Genomic DNA, 17,276 nt, shown 5'->3' with positions numbered 1-17,276 from the left:
TACCCTATCCACAGAATACCCCTTTTAACCTTTGGCTCTCCTCCAGTTGGGAGACTTCTAGATTCAGCACTACACCTTCCAGGTCAATGCGAAGCTTCCATTAACGGAAATCATGTCTGTGTGGACAGAACTCACGACGTGACGTCTCAGCTGCCGTTTATAAGTCACTGACAAATTCCTGCTGGTGTATAATGCACTCTATTTCTGAGCTCCAAACACTTGGGGCATGGTTATGCCAGAAATAAACATTATACCCTTCCACTGTATAGAGTGATAACTTTTAGATCAGTGGGGGGTTTGACTGTTGGGACCACCATGGGACCTCTATGAATGGAGTGGCGCCATTCAGCAACTGTGGCAGTCCCCTAGCGTTTGACTAGAGCAGCATTGTGTATGAGCCCTTGGAACGCTGCGGGACCAATCCATGACAAACGGTATCTTCTGCCACCATAGAAATTAGTGAATGAGGTGGATTATTTTCTATGGGCAGGGAAATAACCTTTACACATGTGAAGATGTAGATAATATAGTTGTTAATAAACCACAAAAAGCCACTTGTCTGTAAGACGTTCTGACGATTTTATAGCAATCTCTTCTGTATGTTCACCAACAATTCCTACAGAAGGAAGATAAATAACTGATCACAGGACCCATCTACAAATGACAGTTACAATACTGACACGGGTCTCTAATGATGGATTATATACATGGCTTTAATCAATTCATATCTACATCCAGTAATCCAGCAAAGACCGACCTCCCTCAATCTGTACTGCTCCCTTCAGTAATCACCAGCCCCGTTTCCTAAATTCTCAGGGGCAGTAGTTACTTGGCCTGAAATGCAAAAGATGGCTCTGTTTATCCAAGGAGGTGATAGTCACTGCTTTGACACTTTCCAATCGATGCAGTCAATCACATCAATGAAGATCCCCTCCCCCCCACCCAGGGACCACCTCCTAGACTAAAACACAACCACCTTTGCATATTGAGCGCTGGAAGTAACAGTAAATAGGCCGATTTCCCCAGTGATAAAAGTCCTCTTAAAAGGGTTTTCTGATATTTATCACCTATCCTCAGGATCAATATCAGATTAGCGAGGGTATGACACCCAGGACCCCTGCCAATTGGCTATTTGGAGAGGTCACAGCCCTCTGGTGGGCACAGCTCAGTCCCATTCAAGTGAAAGAGGCCAAGCTGTAATATCAAACGGACAGTGCTGTGCAAATAGATGATCGGTGGCGGTGCCGGCAGTCTGCCCCCCGAAGAGCTGATATTGAGGACCTATCCTGAGGAAAGACTTTCCACCCACCACAGGCTGTAACATTCGCGAGATCAGACGCTCTTGCTCCAGCATATCCCCTTTCATTCAGCTCAGTAAATGCTTCTTGCCAAGGAACTGTATTTTACGGTCAAACGCAGTGGATCGTATTGGAGTATTAGATTCATAAAATGGATTCAGGGCAAACTGCGGAAAGAAGAACATAATGGGTTTATATACGTACTTTACATAGAGGGGCAGGCAATGTGAGCACGGTAATATACACACATCATACCTTAATGTACAGGTCATAGGCTTCATTGAAGAAGTTTTTAATTCCATCTTCTTGTCGCACATCATGCAGCATAATAAATCTCATATGTAAAGAAACAATGCTAAGGAGAATTCAGATACATTTTACTCTTTGCTCTGGCTAGGGAGAGGACCTGCTCCGTTACATCTACAGGTGAAACTAAAAAAAAAAATAATAATTAGAATATCGTGCGAAAGTTCATTCATTTCAGTAATGCAACTTAAAAGTTTTTTTTTTTTTTTTTTTTAGGAGTTTCGGCGACAAACTGGGCTCTTCATGGGGCTGCCAGGTAGCCCGGTGACATCACCGGCACTGATGGGCAGGCTTTAGCGCTGCCCTAGCCAGTAAAACTGCTAGGGCAGTGCTAAAGCATGCCCATCTAAGCCAGTGACATCACCGAACACACTGCCGGGCGGAAGCTTCCACCTGGCACTGTGTTATTGTAAACAAAAGAGCTCTTGCCCAGCACAGGGCAAGGGAGGGCATCGGAGCATGAGATGCTCCGATGCCAACATCAGGGGAGCTGCCTGGGTCACAATATGGTTATGTCCGGGTTCAGCTCTGAACCCGGACAACCCCTTTAAAAAGGAATTGCATTAATGCAACTTAAAAATTAGAATTTTGTGAAAAGGTTAAATATTCTAGGCTCAAAGTGTCACACTCTAGTCAGCTAATTAATCCATACCCCCTGAGCAAAGGGGCCTGAGATTGTGACTTTGGGGTTTCATAAGCTGCAAGCCATAATCATCCAAATTATAGCAAATAAAGGCTTGAAATATCTCGCTTTGCATGTAATGAGTCTCTCTTATGTTAGTTTCACCTTTTAAGTTGCATTACTGAAATAAATGAACTTTGCACGATATTCTAATTTTTCGAGTTTCACCTGTATATGTACTAAAGCAGACCAGACAGGACAAGCACAGTATACCAACATGCCCCGTGTGCATACATGTACCGATAATATGTAGACACACACAAATGAGAATTTCAGTAAGAAAGGATATGTCCAGCGGTCACAAATGCAGAGACAAACCACTCATTGAACTTGTCCACCGTCTTGAGGTACATGTTGTTGGACAGCCACATGTTCTCATCCACAAGGTCCAGTGCAGCATGTGCGATAAACTGGTTCAGATGGCGATGATCGTCCTGGACGGGTTATGAAAAACGGAAAACCAACCAGGTACATTAAACCAGTCATGGGAAAGAGCCAGACAGAAATGTCATATGTAGAAAAATGTCAGAAGAAACCTCCCATACACGCGTTTCAGCAGATGGGTGGATGCGCTGGTTAATGCTTTGCATCATTTTTTTAGATGCCTTTGAGCTGTTGGATACGGGCATTATTGTATGGTTACCAATGACGTTAGTACTGAGGGGCTCATGTCGGTGGGTTACTGGTAGGAAAGGCCAGTGCATCCAGGGGCGGACTGGGAACTAAAAGTGGCCCCATGTTGTCAGAGGGTCCAAATTGGCAGAAGGTGGGACAACAGAAGTAGGCAGGGCCAGCAATACATTGGCCCAACTAGACCAAATACCGTGCAACAGAAAATACTGCCACCTGCGCCAGTCCTGAGGACATTTATACAGGTAAATTTAGGAGGCCACCCGTGGCTGCTGACCAGGTGCGCAAGAGAGAATCAGATCATCATGAACCTGGCTGGCGGCTGGGGTGGCCTCCTAGGCATCGGCCCACCGGGAAATTTCCCTGTGGGGTCTATGGCCAATCTTCCCCTGAGTGCATCTACGGTCAGCTTTACATGTGTGGCTGAATGGTGTCAGGTACCTTGGATTCTGTTCTTCCTGGAGGCAGAAATTCCATCTCAAACACTGGATTGTCATGATGTCCCACAATCACAAAATAGAAGCTGCCAGACATGGTCCTCAGAGCAACAGACACCTGAAACAGAATACACGTGCCGACTAGTAAGGGTGTGTTCACATTACAGCCGAGAACTACACTGGAAAAGCTCCTGGCACATATGCCCAATGTATCTAGCAGCCCCATGGATCCAGACTATGATAAGAGACTGTCTTTTTGAAATTTGCCAGGATGTGTTGGCATGCCTTTTTGTTGCCACATTTATTTCATGCCAAAGAGGGCAGTATAAAAAGCAGACTGTGCAGCGTCAGTAACATAGACCAGAGGCATATGTCAGTAAATACTCCCAACATGTATAGCTGTAGAGTGCAAACTGCTCAGTGACCAAGAAGGCACTAAGATTAAGCATCAAAACGAAACCCAGGTATAAAATGCCCTGATCATTAGGTTTTCCAGGACTTCTACTGATCAATAGCTGAATGGTGAGGGTCCGACTCCCAGAATGACCGCCAATCAGCCATTTTTCTGTGGCTCCGGTGGCAGTAATAGGCCCCGGATCTACACAGCTCTGTCCACTGTATAGTGCCAGGGCGGGTTACTGCAACACTGCTGCCAATGAAGTGAATGGCACCAGCTCTTCAGTAACCTTCCTAATAAAGGAAATGTGTCACCACAAATGTTACCTGACACTTGAAACCAGATAGAAGCACATCTCCTTTTTATCTAATCGCTTTTTATTTTCTGATTGCATATTTATTTATTCTGCTTCCTGAACAAGACGGAGGCGGCCATCTTGCCTGAGCCGTCATTAAAAAAATACCTTTACGGCAGCCCATGGACCATAGACACAATGGTCAGGGGGGAACCTCATTGACTTCTATGGGAGTTTTCTAGACATGCTCTGTGCCCTGACAATCACTTATCTTCTCTGTTACAGAACGCAAAGGACGGAGTTGTCACATAAGGTCTCATGCACATGAACGTGTTTAGTTTCAGTTTCCGTTCTGTTATTTTTTGCGGATAGGATGGGGAACCATTCATTTCAATGGGTCCACAAAAATGCGGACAGCACACCATGTGCCATCCGCATCCATATGTCTATTCCGTAGCCCCGCAAAAAAGTTATATATTATAGAACATGTCCTATTCTTGTCCGTTTTAGGCATTGTTACAATGGATCCGCAAAAAAAAAAAAAAATGGCATACGGTCGTGTGCATGTAGCCTAACGGAGCCTACGGGCCCCCTAGACTAGAATGGGATCCATTAGGTCTCCATTTAGGGCAGAGACAAAAGTCCTGGTTGTAGGGAAGCTTCAGTAGGGTCCAGATGCTGGGCCCACCCGTCACACACACACATCTCCTGCTCGCCCACTGATGGAATGGGCACTACTGGCACATACTCCCATCATGTTCTTCCCAAACTGATTAACATCCATGCAGATGTAGCAGTGCTGAGGATCTCACTGTGCTACTATCGCCGGATAACCTGCAGAGTACAGGTGACACTCAGCTATACTACATCTGGAAATAGCTACATCATTATATTAACCCTCAAAAAATCTTGCACCTAAACTCAGTGCATGACTCCCGGTGGCTCACCTCCGCCCGGGTAATTAGAGACTAGTCTCAAAGATTCACATCCGCAAACCGGCCAGCCTGTCACCGTCTCAGCGTCATACTGCCAGGCGTCTGCATTTCCGCTGGTTAACAACTTTATTTAAAACAAACAGAAGCTTTTTTTTTTTTTTTTTAAAGCGAGGCGTGGAACGCGGAAACCCGCTCTTGTTGTGGTAGGGGGCGGGCACATCGCAGCTGATTGGATGGTTGGCCTTTGCCGCTTGATGTGATTGGTTGCCATGGTAGAAGGAATCCAGGCGGTTGTGAGCACTGTGTTTGTACGTACGCTGGCGGTTGGTAATGTGAACACTGCTTGATGCTCCTGGGAGGTCAGTATCACGTTATGTACATAGTTTACCAGCTGGGGTACATGTATACAGTTCGTTTAGGTATGACATGGCTACTGTCTATGTGTGTGTGATATTTATAGACTGCTTTTAATAGATTATAATAGAGTCCTAGAGCTGACATGTTTCTATTGTCCTGCAGTGTAACCAGCTTTCAGAATAGGGATCAAAAGATGTAGAATCATCCCATTTCTGTTTATTTCTGCAAAATGTGAAAAATGAAATAAAAATATAAAAAAAGTGAAATAAAAAATGGCATGGATCTGATCAGGCACATCTCCATATGTCAGTACTGACGTACTCCTGAGTGGGGTAAACTGTGGGGAAGCTGCGACCTGTTCTCGGGTGGTCGCACATATGCTTGGTGCCGCCCTCCCCTTCCCGCTCAGGCATTAGGATGACGTTTATAGAGATGAATGGGCCGGGCCTTGAGCTGTCTTTAAAAAAAAATAATTACTGGCATATCCAGTATCCAGAGTCATCGCCGAATAGTAGCATCTGGAGTGCAGACTTAGCAGCGCTGGGATTTGTAGTCCATCTGTCCAGTCTAGTACACACGGGTGCAGGTTTTCTAAGCATTCGTGATCCGGCGTAGGGGAATCTTGAAAAACACCAAGTTCGCGCAGCGCTAATTATTACCCATTCTGGAGAAAAGCTTAAAATGAGAGTATTCCTTCATTATGTGCACTAATATGCATATTTTTTTTCTGGACAATTTATCCAAAAATCACGAACAACCGATATTTTTATTTAATTTTTTTTATGGATAAAGTGAAAAATCATAATGACCGATAAAGATGATAAGTAATACATGTCTATAGCGCAATAGACTGATAAGAACTCATTGCCGGCATTTACTGTGAGCTGGAAAATGCTGATAATTACCACCAAAATAGCATAGTCAGGTACCACCAGCCAGTTTTTTTTTTATAGGAAACAAGTCACCTATTTTTACGGACTGTCCATATATTTCTGGGCGGTTGGCTGTGAATTCCCAGCCACCTCCTGTCAGCCGAGCCGCCTGTGTTTCCTATGTCACAGACAGAATGCAGGCTGCTGTAAATTCTGACTGTAGCTGGACAACATGAATGGCTATAATACAGTAACCTGGAATCTGCAAATTAGAAGTAGTGAACTGTATGAACCAATCTGTTACGTGGAAGCTGGACATTTACTGTCATATCTTACATTTTCAGAGGTTTCATCTTCTCAGACCAAATGTCTCAAAGTGAGCTGAAATCCTTGTCCCAAGAAGAACTGCGGAAAAGACTTTATCAGACGTTTAAAAAGAAGGGCGTCTTAGATTCACTGAAGGTACATTCTGTTCTCTGACTCTTATAGCGCGAAAGAGAATCTGTCACCTCCAATATCCGTTTAAAGTAAGGCAACTTTTACACTAGCGTTTTCAATTCCGCTATCCGTTTCTCAATAGCCGAAGAAAACGCTTCAGTTTGGTCCTTATTCATTGTCATTGGGGACAAAACTGTACTAAACGGAATGCACCAAAAAGCTTTCCATTCCCTTTGGTTGCATCCCCATCGCGGACAATCGCAATGTGGTGCGGAGCAAGATGGATCCGTCCTGACGCACAATGTAAGCAAATGGGGACGGATCCGTCCCCCATTGACTTTCAATGGTGTTCATGACTGATCCATCTTCGCTATAGAAGATATAACACAACCCGATCCGTTCATGACGGATGCATGCGGTTGTATTATTGTAACGGAAGCGTTTTTGGAGATCCATGACGGATCTGCAAAAAAAGCTAATGTGAAAGTAGCCTAAGAATACCACCATATCGTGTAGATGCCCTGAAACATAGCCATACCTTCTTGTGGAAATCCAGCTCTCTAATCCCGAGAGATGCTTCTTTTTATTTTTACGCAAATAAGGTTTTCCGTGCACCATAGACGAGGTTGCTCCTTTTGGTACACCATTAACCCCGACCAGCACCTCCACTCTTGTTTGATTGACAGTCCCTGAGCCAATGATATAGCGGAAGCCAAGTGCACCTAATAGAGCGGCCTCCGCCCAGAGTGCACTGTAGATATAAAGCTAAAAAGAAGCATAAGTGCGTCTTATGAAGCGAAAAATACGGTATATTATATTTATATACTTTGCTACAATTCCTCATTATTTTTAAGATTTCTGCTTATTTAAACCCAGAGGCTGAAAATGTTTCCTGCTCATATCCAAGCATATTAGAAAGTATACAATGATTACGTTTTTTTTTTTTGTTCATCTGCATTTCATAAAATGCTGTAGTGAATTTTGCAGATTTGCAACCTTTTTAAATTCACAGTAACCACTAACATACATTAAAAATGATTTTTCCCTGTCAAAGATGTCCGTAGCCTAGTGTATTTAACTATATAATTCAGAAAACACATTAAAATACACTTTTCAACATTTGAATTGCAACACCAAGAAGGACAAGATGTAAGGTTACGCAAATCGAGTAAGTAGCAGGTGTCACTAAGATCTGCAAATGATCAAACTTCAAGCACCTAGCTCCAATCTGTGAAATGTGGGCGGGGCATAAAAGCCAGCAACGTTTTTTAGCCACATGCAACGTCAGAAAACTGCATTGGTCAGCAGTTGTAAAGGGAGCTGCCAGCAGCGTATCTGGATGATTTTTGGGCTGAAGTGCATTCAGCGTGGAAGAACATTACACAGATAGCATTCCAGTCTATAGGTGCATGTATAGCTCTGTGTGGCTCACATACTCAATACTGAAGAAATCAAGGTGTTTAGAATATTTAGTTCTCACTCCTGTGATTTCCATAATGCCATGATTTTTCTGTGAAGCGTATATTAGAAATGATTGAAACCCACATTTCCCTGTTCCACCAATAAAAGGTTTCTTTACTTTTATATTCCTTTTTACAAGACGCAACTTCGGAATCAGCTCATTCAAGATCTGAAGCTCCGTGCAGGTAGTGGCGAGTCCCTTCAGGCTCCGCTTGTGTCTGGTGACTCCCTATTACACAGGGCCTGTAACAGCCTAGTGGCGGATCACCTGAGAAGATGTGGATACGAGTTCTCCCTCTCCGTGTTTTATCCAGAGTGTGGAATGGAGAAAGAAAAGGTACAGTGGATTGGTCTCTATTGACACTACGCATATAAGTGTGTATCTACTAGTAAGGGTAATTTCACACTAGCGTTAGAAGAATCCGGCAGGCAGTTCCGGAACTGCCTGCTGGATCCAGAAATCCGTATGCAAACGGATATCATTTGTTTCCGGATCCTGATGCGGGTCTGTCTGACAAATACATTGAAATACCAGATCCGTTTCTCCAGTGTCATGCGCAGACTGGGAAAACCGGATCCGTTTCTCCAGAACACTTGGTACCGAACCCTGCATTAATACATTTCAATGGAAATGAATGCCGGATCTGGCAAGTGTTCCGGAATCTTGGCCGGAGAATGCTGCGGTATTTTCTCCGGCCAAATACCATAAAAGGGACTGAACTGAAGACATCCTGATGCATCCTGAACAGATTGCTTTCCATTCAGAATGCATTAGGATAAAACTAATCATTTTTTTCCGGTATTGAGCCCCTAGGACGGGACTCAATACCGGAAAACTTTAACGCTAGTGTGAAAGTACCCTAAGTGTCCTATTTCTCTTTGTGGTGGGGAGGAAGAGGAACCAAAGATGGACAATTTGTGTGGCTTTTTTGTTGGAAGTTTTGTCGTGGTTTTAATTATTCTGTTGGAGTTTGGTGTACAATAAGGCTCCGTCACGCCTGGATCGTTATTCCCGTTGCTCTGTTATAACAGCAATGCAACAAAAATGATAGAATTACCAGATCCGTTGTGTGGTGACCAAGAATGGCACTTGAGGGATGCCACTGACTATATTGGGGTTCAACGTTTTTTCTGTCAAAAGCCCTTGCAGTGTACCAAACAAAATAATGCAGCATATTGCCCTGTTTTGTCTGGTATTTTTAATGGAGCTTGCAGTTCAGGCAGTGGAGTTCAGGCTCTATTCACATCACGATTGAGGTGTATGGTTTTGGTCCCTGTACTTTCGGACAACTTTGTACGGGTGAATATAAGAAACTTTGTAATACATCTTATCAGAGAAAAATACAGTGCCGTAGAGTTATCAGCATTTTCTTCCCCTCTCTGAATTTTATGAGAAATCAGTCTTGTGAGGCCAAAATGGGCTGCCTGCTCACTGAATCCGATTACATCATCCCATAGAAGTCTATGGTGGGAGGGGGAGGAGAATGGAAGTGCAGAGAGAAACAGGAAGCCAGAGAGTACAGGCATGGTTAAGCAGATTCAGCAGCTAATAGTAAGTGTTATTATCTCACCGCAAGTGCTTTAGTCACATCTATACTAGTCAACACTTCTCTATAATGTGCTATATGCTGCTTCTGAGTGAGTGAGATAGCTTTAGCAGCAGAATTTTCAGACTTTGTGTGCAGTCTATGGGGAATAGCTAGTCTCTATCCCCCAGCTCAGAGACCACTGAGAATAAGAGATTCAGCATACAAGAGAAAAAACTGCTAAAAGAAACAACAACATATACAAGTTAGATATAGTGTTATGACTCATGTAGACACATATGGCAGCTCATTCTGAAAGGCCATCTGAAACATCGGGTACATTTTAAAATGTGCCACTGATTGGATGTCCTAGCCATATGCAACTGCATGACTTCTTTTTAAAATAACACCAACTACACAGTGTATTTATTTTTTTTTTTAAAGAATAACTTTGTATTGAAAGGTCAACTACACCTTTTTCTACTACAGTGATCACAAAAAGCTGTATCAGTCAAACCTATGCCAAATGGTCACTGTTTGGGTGTACGCTAGCCTATTGGAGCCTATGGGTACGTCAGTGGGTATTTTGGGAAGTGCTACCAGTGTGTATTTCAAACCCTTATCACAAACTTGTGGGGGTTTACTGTGTTCACCGCACGTTTCTAAAAGACTCGCCCGATGAAACAAATAATAACTATCTTTTTTATTATTTTTATTTATTCATTTTTTACATGAAGGATTTCTCGATCCAGGACTTAATGCAGCTAATGAAAATAAACCCCAAATCCTCGTTCTACAAATCTCTGGTAATGTCTATTTTTATTGCCATATTCTCCATGCTGTATTGTAATGATTTGTAAGTTTATTCTTCTTTTTTTGTTTCCCCACAGACAGCAGCCTACCAGAATAGCAGTACTAAAGGTATAGATTGTTATTCTTCAGTAGCTTTTATTTTTATGACTTATTAATGTATTTATGGGGGGGGGAAAAAATCTTTTTTCTGTTTTTGAAGGTTTTCTTCTACAAATCCTGACCGAACTGATTGACTACCAACTCCAGAGAGATGGCAGAGATGCTGATACTCAGACAATCACGACTTCTCCTTACAAAGAGTCAATAGGTATTTTTTTTTTTGTACTGCAACTATTGTATATGTGTAGTGTAATAAGGATTTCACACTTATATGGCTTAGGGGCTGTTCTCATCACATTTGTGTCCCACGTTTAACATATACGTTGCAAAAGTGTAGAAAACTACACTCCTATTGATGCAGGGGGTTTATACTTCTGACGTATCAGACTATATGGCCCACCGTGGAATAAATCCAGACCAAATACATTATTATTGTTATTTAATATTATTAATGTGTCATTGCACAGTATATATGTTGAAAATAGTTTTTTTGGTTAGTCTCAATACAGAATCTCTTATGTATTTTTAAACATTCCTTCTCATTCTGTAGTGGAGAAACTGAAATTTATTGATGAACAGTTTGAAGAAATGTATCCAAAACGTTCAAAATTTGAGTCCCTGGAGGGCAAGTTGTCTGAGTATCGCAGGGAAGTTGAGGAACAGCTCCGGCAGGAAATGTCTCAGAAGGTTTGTGTCATGTACAGTTTAGGCTACTTTCACACTAGCGGCAGGACGGATCCGACAGGCTGTTCACAGACTATAATGGGGACGGGGTGGAGCTCCGGCGCAGCACAGCAGTTCGCTGTGAGAGGCCGCCGGACTAAAAAGTCGGACATGCAGTACTTTTAGTCCAGCGGCCTTTCGCCGTGCACTGCTGTGCTGCGCCGGAGCTCCGCCCTGTCCCCATTATAGTCAATGGGGATGGAGCAGCGGCACGGCGAAATAGCGGCAGGACGGATCCGACGGGGTGAACAGCCTGTTGGATCCGTCCTGCCGCTAGTGTGAAAATTGCCACAGCAAGTCCAAATATTTTCTTTACTGTATATGCACTAGTCAGAAAATGCCTTACTGCATGCCTAGTATATGAATTGACGGGTATTGGTCACCTGTTATTTATTCCCATGCCATGGTTCACCAGGGACCCCCTTATCAGTTGGCTGCTTAATTTGGAGATGTTTCACTGATGACTTATTCATAGGGATGCACAAATCTGGTTTTAGATTGTATGGCCACAGATATATATATAATCTTTTCATAACCCATAAAAATCCCATTAAAGTGATTCTGTCAAGTGATATATGCCACCTTATCTGAGCTCTGTAATATATATGTGTATGAGTTAGAGGAAAACCTGACTGGACTCCTGAGAGAGACAATAAGAGTCCTGATGAGACCACCCACACAGTGATTGATAACCTTATATTTACATACACTGACATAACAAAACTGTCAATCATCTTGTGTGGGTGGGGTGATCAGGACTCTCACTGTCTCTTCTAGGAGTCCTGTCAAGATTTACTCTGAAATCATGTGAACCTACATGGAGCTCTGTTCCTTCTATCATATCACGTACTGCTCTCAAGTTCACCTTTAAGTATACATTTTTTAATATTGATTTATATTATTTTTTTCTCCCAGTTCCAGCATTTTAAAGATGTCGAGCTTGCAAAAATCAAACTAGAAGAACGGGAAAGGTCCCAGAAGGAGATTTCTGATTTACGAAGAGAATTGGAAAAGACCTACCAGTTGAAGTGTGATGGCTTAGTGTCACGAGAGAAGAATGCTGTAGAGAGACTTCAGAGGCAACAGGAGGCAAGAGCAAGCTGATCATGTTATAGGAATCTGTCATTGTAGTAATATCCAGTACCTATTATTTTCTTGGATGATTGTTACTTGCCAATTATTATTTTTTTTTCACCTTTTGCTGCTTTTTAAATTTTTATTTGATGAGGGCTTTTATTTTCTCATACTGTAACGTACAGGGACAACCCTGGGCCTGGCCGTCGGCTTCTGTTAGGTATAAAGAAAAGAGCATCTTCTTAAGACATTTGACAGGTATTTAAACAGAGTGTATTGATGGAGCATCTTCTTTCTTTACAGATTGAATCCAAGGAAGTGTATGCTCAGAGACAGACCCTGCTCAAGGAGATTGAGACTGTGCGAAACCGAGAAATGGACCTTCGCCAACGCATTGAAGCTTTTGAGCTGTATGTTTTAGTATTTTATTATCTTTCACTCTTCAGTCACACTCGGTTACCTTAATGTCAAATGTATTTAATCGTCAGCATAGAAAAGGTAATAAACCAGGCACATAGTCTTGTACGGCTAGCTCAGCTGAATATAATGATACCTGTCACTTAGCGATCCATTGCTTCTTTCTGGAGAAAACAGTACTTTTAATCTATAAGCAAATGAGCAGTTAGGTGCACCAAGGATAGACCTAAGCCATACAAACTGTGCACTCCTGCTCCCTCTGCTAGCTCCTTCTTCTCCTTGATTAGCATGACCAAGTTCCTGTATAGTCATCTCACCTGGTCCAGTCATTTCATAGTGATTTCCTGATGACGGATTCCTTTTAAGTAAACCTGAAATGATAGACGGTGAAAGGTGAGGATGAATGGAAAAAAATATTGACTCTTAAAGGGGTCATCCTGGCCTATCTTCAGGATTGATGGTTACTTCAGCTGATTAAACTGATATTTTAGTAAATATTTGTATACCCCATGTAATAACAATTTTTGGTCACCATTGTCCTGTTATTCCTCCTGAATGTTCATAAAACAATTGAAAAGTGTGTGTTACCCTTCCCACTTGTCCAAAGGGAGTGTTCCTGCACTGCCAGCACCGATTGGACAGTGTCAGATTGTGTGGGGGCACACCTCCCAAAATAGTAACACCTAAGGTAAATTTTAGAAAAGTCTAGAAATGTTAATTATAAATATATTTTATATCATCCATCTAAGGCTCTTATTTATCCAGCATAGTGATGAGCAGGGTGTTCTAGTGGTGATAGAAAATCAATTCTCACCTCTCCTGTGTTCTCTCCTGTCTTAATACTATACACAGTGATAAGCAGGGGGCTCTAGTGATGATAGATAATCAGTTCTCACCTCTTCTGTCCTTATACTATAAACAGTGATAAGCACGGTGTTCTAGTGATAATAAATGATCAGTACTTACCTCTCCTGTGTTCTCTCCTGTTCCTTATACTATAAACAGTGATAAGCAGGTGCTCTAGTGGTGATAGATAATCATTTCTCACCTCTCCTGTGTTCTCTCCTGTCCTTATACTATACACAGTGATAAGCAGGAGGCTCTAGTGATGATAGATAATCAGTTCTCACCTCTCCTGTTCCTTATACTATAAACAGTGATAAACAGGGTGTTCTAGTGGTGATAGATAATCATTTCTCACCTCTCCTGTGTTCATACTATACACAGTGATAAGCAGAGGGCTCTAGTGACGATAGATAATCAGTTCTCACCTCTTCTGTCCTTATACTATACACAGTGATAAGCAGGGGGCTCTAGTGATGATAGATAATCAGTTCTCACCTCTCCTGTTCCTTATACTATAAACAGTGATAAACAGGGTGTTCTAGTGGTGATAGATAATCATTTCTCACCTCTCCTGTGTTCATACTATACACAGTGATAAGCAGAGGGCTCTAGTGATGATAGATAATCAGTTCTCACCTCTTCTGTCCTTATACTATAAACAGTGATAAGCAGGGTGTTCTAGTGATGATAAATAATCAGTTCTCACCTCTCCTGTGTTCTCTCCTGTCCTTATACTGTACACAGTGATAAGCAGGGTGTTCTAGTGGTGATAGATGATCAGTTCTCACTTTTCCTGTGTTCTCCCCTGTCCCTTACACAAGGTATCTTTATGCTGCTGTATGGCTCTTAGTTACAATGCCTAAAACTGTGCCGCATATGCTCAGTAGTAAGTTCTTCCTCTAAAGACCAAAGGGGAAAGTTCACTGCTGGGCATGTCTGCAGTCCTCTCTAACAGAACAGGAAGACATAATGAAATGGGTTGTCCGGAAATAAGTAAATTTTCACAGGTGCCTGCAACCTGTGTCTGCTATGAAAAGAATACTTACCTGCTTTCTGCCACTCTGGTCCTGCGTGTAGGCTCAAGTCTGTACATCTTCTGGTCTGAGTCTTGTTTTATTTGTCCCCTGCATGGACATAATCATCTGCTCCTCTGCAGCCAATGACTGGCTTCAGCGGTGATGTGTGTCTTGTGGATTTGTCGCCTCTGAATCCAGTCATTGGCTGCAGTGGAGCAGATGATCATTCCAATGCCAGGAGGAAGTAAACAAGCTGCAGACAGAAAGATAGACCCATAGAGGCCAGTGCGCAGGACCGGAGCTCCAGGTAGCAGGTAAGTATGACTCTTTCTATAGCAGAGACAAGCTGTGGGCACCTGTGAAAAGATATTTTTTCCCCGACAACCCTTTTATGGCAGCACAAAATACAGCGGCTATGCCTTTTACATGTTTCCTTTATTCCTATTTAGACTTGCACATGATTCTCCATTTCCAGTACATACATATCTTTTTCTTAAAACAATTAAGTGTAGATTATTATTTTTCAGTTATTAAATGCATAGTGCAATGTGCCGTATATTTACAGAAATTTAGAAAATCGGGACACACTGGCCTCATTGCCTTTATACTTTAAAGAGTAACTGAACTTTTGTCTTTTTTGTGAATGTGTCCGTAATAGTTTATTAATGTATTTTGTATTTTTATTAGACTTTTGCCTCCCTAAAGCTCAAGTTTCACTGTGCACTTAAAAATCTACATTTCTGTACACCGCTGACTGCACAACAGTGTACGGAGTACAGGCGTACACATTTTATCAATGGGAACGCAGCGCAGTGAGTACGGGCAGGAGCGCATATTGCTCCTCCTGCCTGTCCGTCCGCCCCCCCCCCCCCCTCCCCAGAGGTTTACTTAATGCTGGCACAGCACATGGGTACTCTGTACCCCTGTGCTATTCCAGGATTAGCTGAGTAGCTCCTGCTTCGCTAAGCTAAAAGTCCTGCATATCAGCTCTTAGCGGAGCAGGCAGAGGCAGGAGCCACTCCGCTCAGCTTATCCTGGCATAGCACATGCTTACAGAGTACCCATCTGCTGTGCCAGCATTTAGTAAACCTCCGGAAGGCAGGAGCAGCAATGTGCACTCCTGCCTGTACTCACTGCGCTGCGACCCCATTGATAAAAATGTCATGTCCGTACTCCGTACACCACTGACCAATCAGCGGTGTACAGAGAAGTAGATTTTAAGGGGACAGGGAAAGGTGTGCTTTAGGGAGGCAAAAGTGCATTAAAAATACAAAATACATTAATAAACTATTACAAAAACTGTGACACGTTTCTAAAATAATTCAAGTTTAAGTTCTGTCTAAGCAGCCTGATTACTGATAGTAAGAAAAAGCCTGAATTACCATTTTACCACAATAAATTTGTTATTACTAAATTATTAGTCCTATCGGAGCTGGAGTCGGAGTCAGAACTTTGGTTTACCGACTCCACAGCCCTGATTCATGGTGAATACAGGCATTAATAAAACAGACATGTCAGGATTGGGGACAGGTCTTCTTTAGAAGATTTTTCAGTCTTTCTTTAATAACCTATTAAAACCCTACATTATTGTCAACATATTGGACATATCCCTTGGACATATCAATCTCATTTACTTTAGAGCTCAGAGGTTACAAGAAGAGAAGAACAGAAGTGTGAATGAGCTGCTCCGGAAGCGAGAGTTGGATGTTAAGAATATTGACGATACCTTCCAACAAAAGCTTAAAGATGAACTTCTACGGTTAGTTTTCTTGTCTAATTGCATGTTCTATTACAGGAGTATAAAAGGAGCTTTTCTGTATTGGGCGGGAGGCTCACATGCTTTGTTTCAGTGGTAGTTGTTGATGCAGTTTTTTAAAAATCAAAGCCACAAGTGGATCTAACAAGAAGGAGATTTTTTTAAATCCACCCCTGACTTCAACATCAGAATCTGCCACAAAAACTGCATGTGTGCTTCCAGTCTAAGAAGGGCTACGACATAGTAGAGCTCGGTATAATCAGGTGTTTATGGGCAGTAAAAGACCGACTTGCACTAAAGCGAATTATGGCTTATATACCCATTTCACTGGCAAAGATATAGAAACGAGCCACCCAAGGCATATATTTCCACTGTCCTCTTCTATATGTACATAGAGTGCGACACCGTAAATCCAAAAGAACGGGCTCTGCTATGTTTGTGGCAAAGATCCCATTGGTGTGGTAGTTCGGTGTGCATCCAGTTTTCAGGGATGTCCCATTATTATCCACTTGTGCTATTGGTATTTTGTTGGGTTTCGTCCTAATTCAGTTTGCCATATTCCTATTAAGTGAATGGAACAAACAGTTGTAGTTACACAGGGAGAAGGTAAACTTTGAAGATAAAGCAGAGCTTGCACAAGCGCCGCAACCCCTTCCGACAGCTTACCGGTGGGAGTGCCAGGAGTGGGCACCTGTCAATCTGATATTGATGACTTAGCCTGAGGATTAATAGAGGGTTGTCCTGTGTTCAGGACCTGCTTCTGTTTGTAAGACTTGTTAGCCCATAGATTTTAATCTGAATGGGATTCAATGGGAACTGTGTAACGCTTCATTTTGCTTATGGTGGTGCTGCCGGAGAATTGCTAGAGGTCCTGGCAGCAGGCTACACTATGATCTGG

The 17,276-nt window shown here is 42.5% G+C and overlaps 2 protein-coding genes across 3 annotated transcripts in view; one reads left to right on the top strand and one right to left on the bottom strand.

The window, feature by feature from the left end:
• Positions 1–555: 555 nt before the first annotated feature.
• TRAPPC2 (trafficking protein particle complex subunit 2) lies at positions 556–5,093 on the bottom strand. The gene is made up of 5 exons (XM_044284811.1): positions 4,993–5,093; positions 3,358–3,471; positions 2,576–2,720; positions 1,554–1,639; positions 556–1,465 (listed from the first exon to the last, which is right to left on the bottom strand). The coding sequence occupies exons 2-5, from the start codon at positions 3,448–3,450 to the stop codon at positions 1,367–1,369; spliced, it is 423 nt and encodes a 140-aa protein (XP_044140746.1). The 5' UTR covers positions 3,451–3,471; positions 4,993–5,093; the 3' UTR covers positions 556–1,366.
• Positions 5,094–5,258: 165 nt separating this feature from the next.
• OFD1 (OFD1 centriole and centriolar satellite protein) overlaps positions 5,259–17,276 on the top strand; it is a 46,987-nt gene continuing 34,969 nt past the window's right edge. For both annotated transcript variants that reach the window (XM_044285126.1, XM_044285124.1), the window contains exons 1-10: positions 5,259–5,339; positions 6,554–6,671; positions 8,248–8,445; positions 10,372–10,440; positions 10,525–10,555; positions 10,647–10,754; positions 11,097–11,233; positions 12,185–12,358; positions 12,647–12,753; positions 16,262–16,381. In XM_044285126.1, coding sequence (XP_044141061.1) covers positions 6,576–6,671; positions 8,248–8,445; positions 10,372–10,440; positions 10,525–10,555; positions 10,647–10,754; positions 11,097–11,233; positions 12,185–12,358; positions 12,647–12,753; positions 16,262–16,381 — 1,040 coding nt within the window. In that variant the 5' untranslated portion in view covers positions 5,259–5,339; positions 6,554–6,575. The remainder of the gene's footprint in view (positions 5,340–6,553; positions 6,672–8,247; positions 8,446–10,371; positions 10,441–10,524; positions 10,556–10,646; positions 10,755–11,096; positions 11,234–12,184; positions 12,359–12,646; positions 12,754–16,261; positions 16,382–17,276) is intronic.

The sequence above is a fragment of the Bufo gargarizans genome, chromosome 3 (assembly GCF_014858855.1).
Source record: "Bufo gargarizans isolate SCDJY-AF-19 chromosome 3, ASM1485885v1, whole genome shotgun sequence".
NCBI classification, from domain to species: Eukaryota; Metazoa; Chordata; class Amphibia; order Anura; family Bufonidae; genus Bufo; species Bufo gargarizans.
Note: the sequence above shows the minus strand (reverse complement) of the source record. Positions and strands in the feature narration are given on the sequence as shown.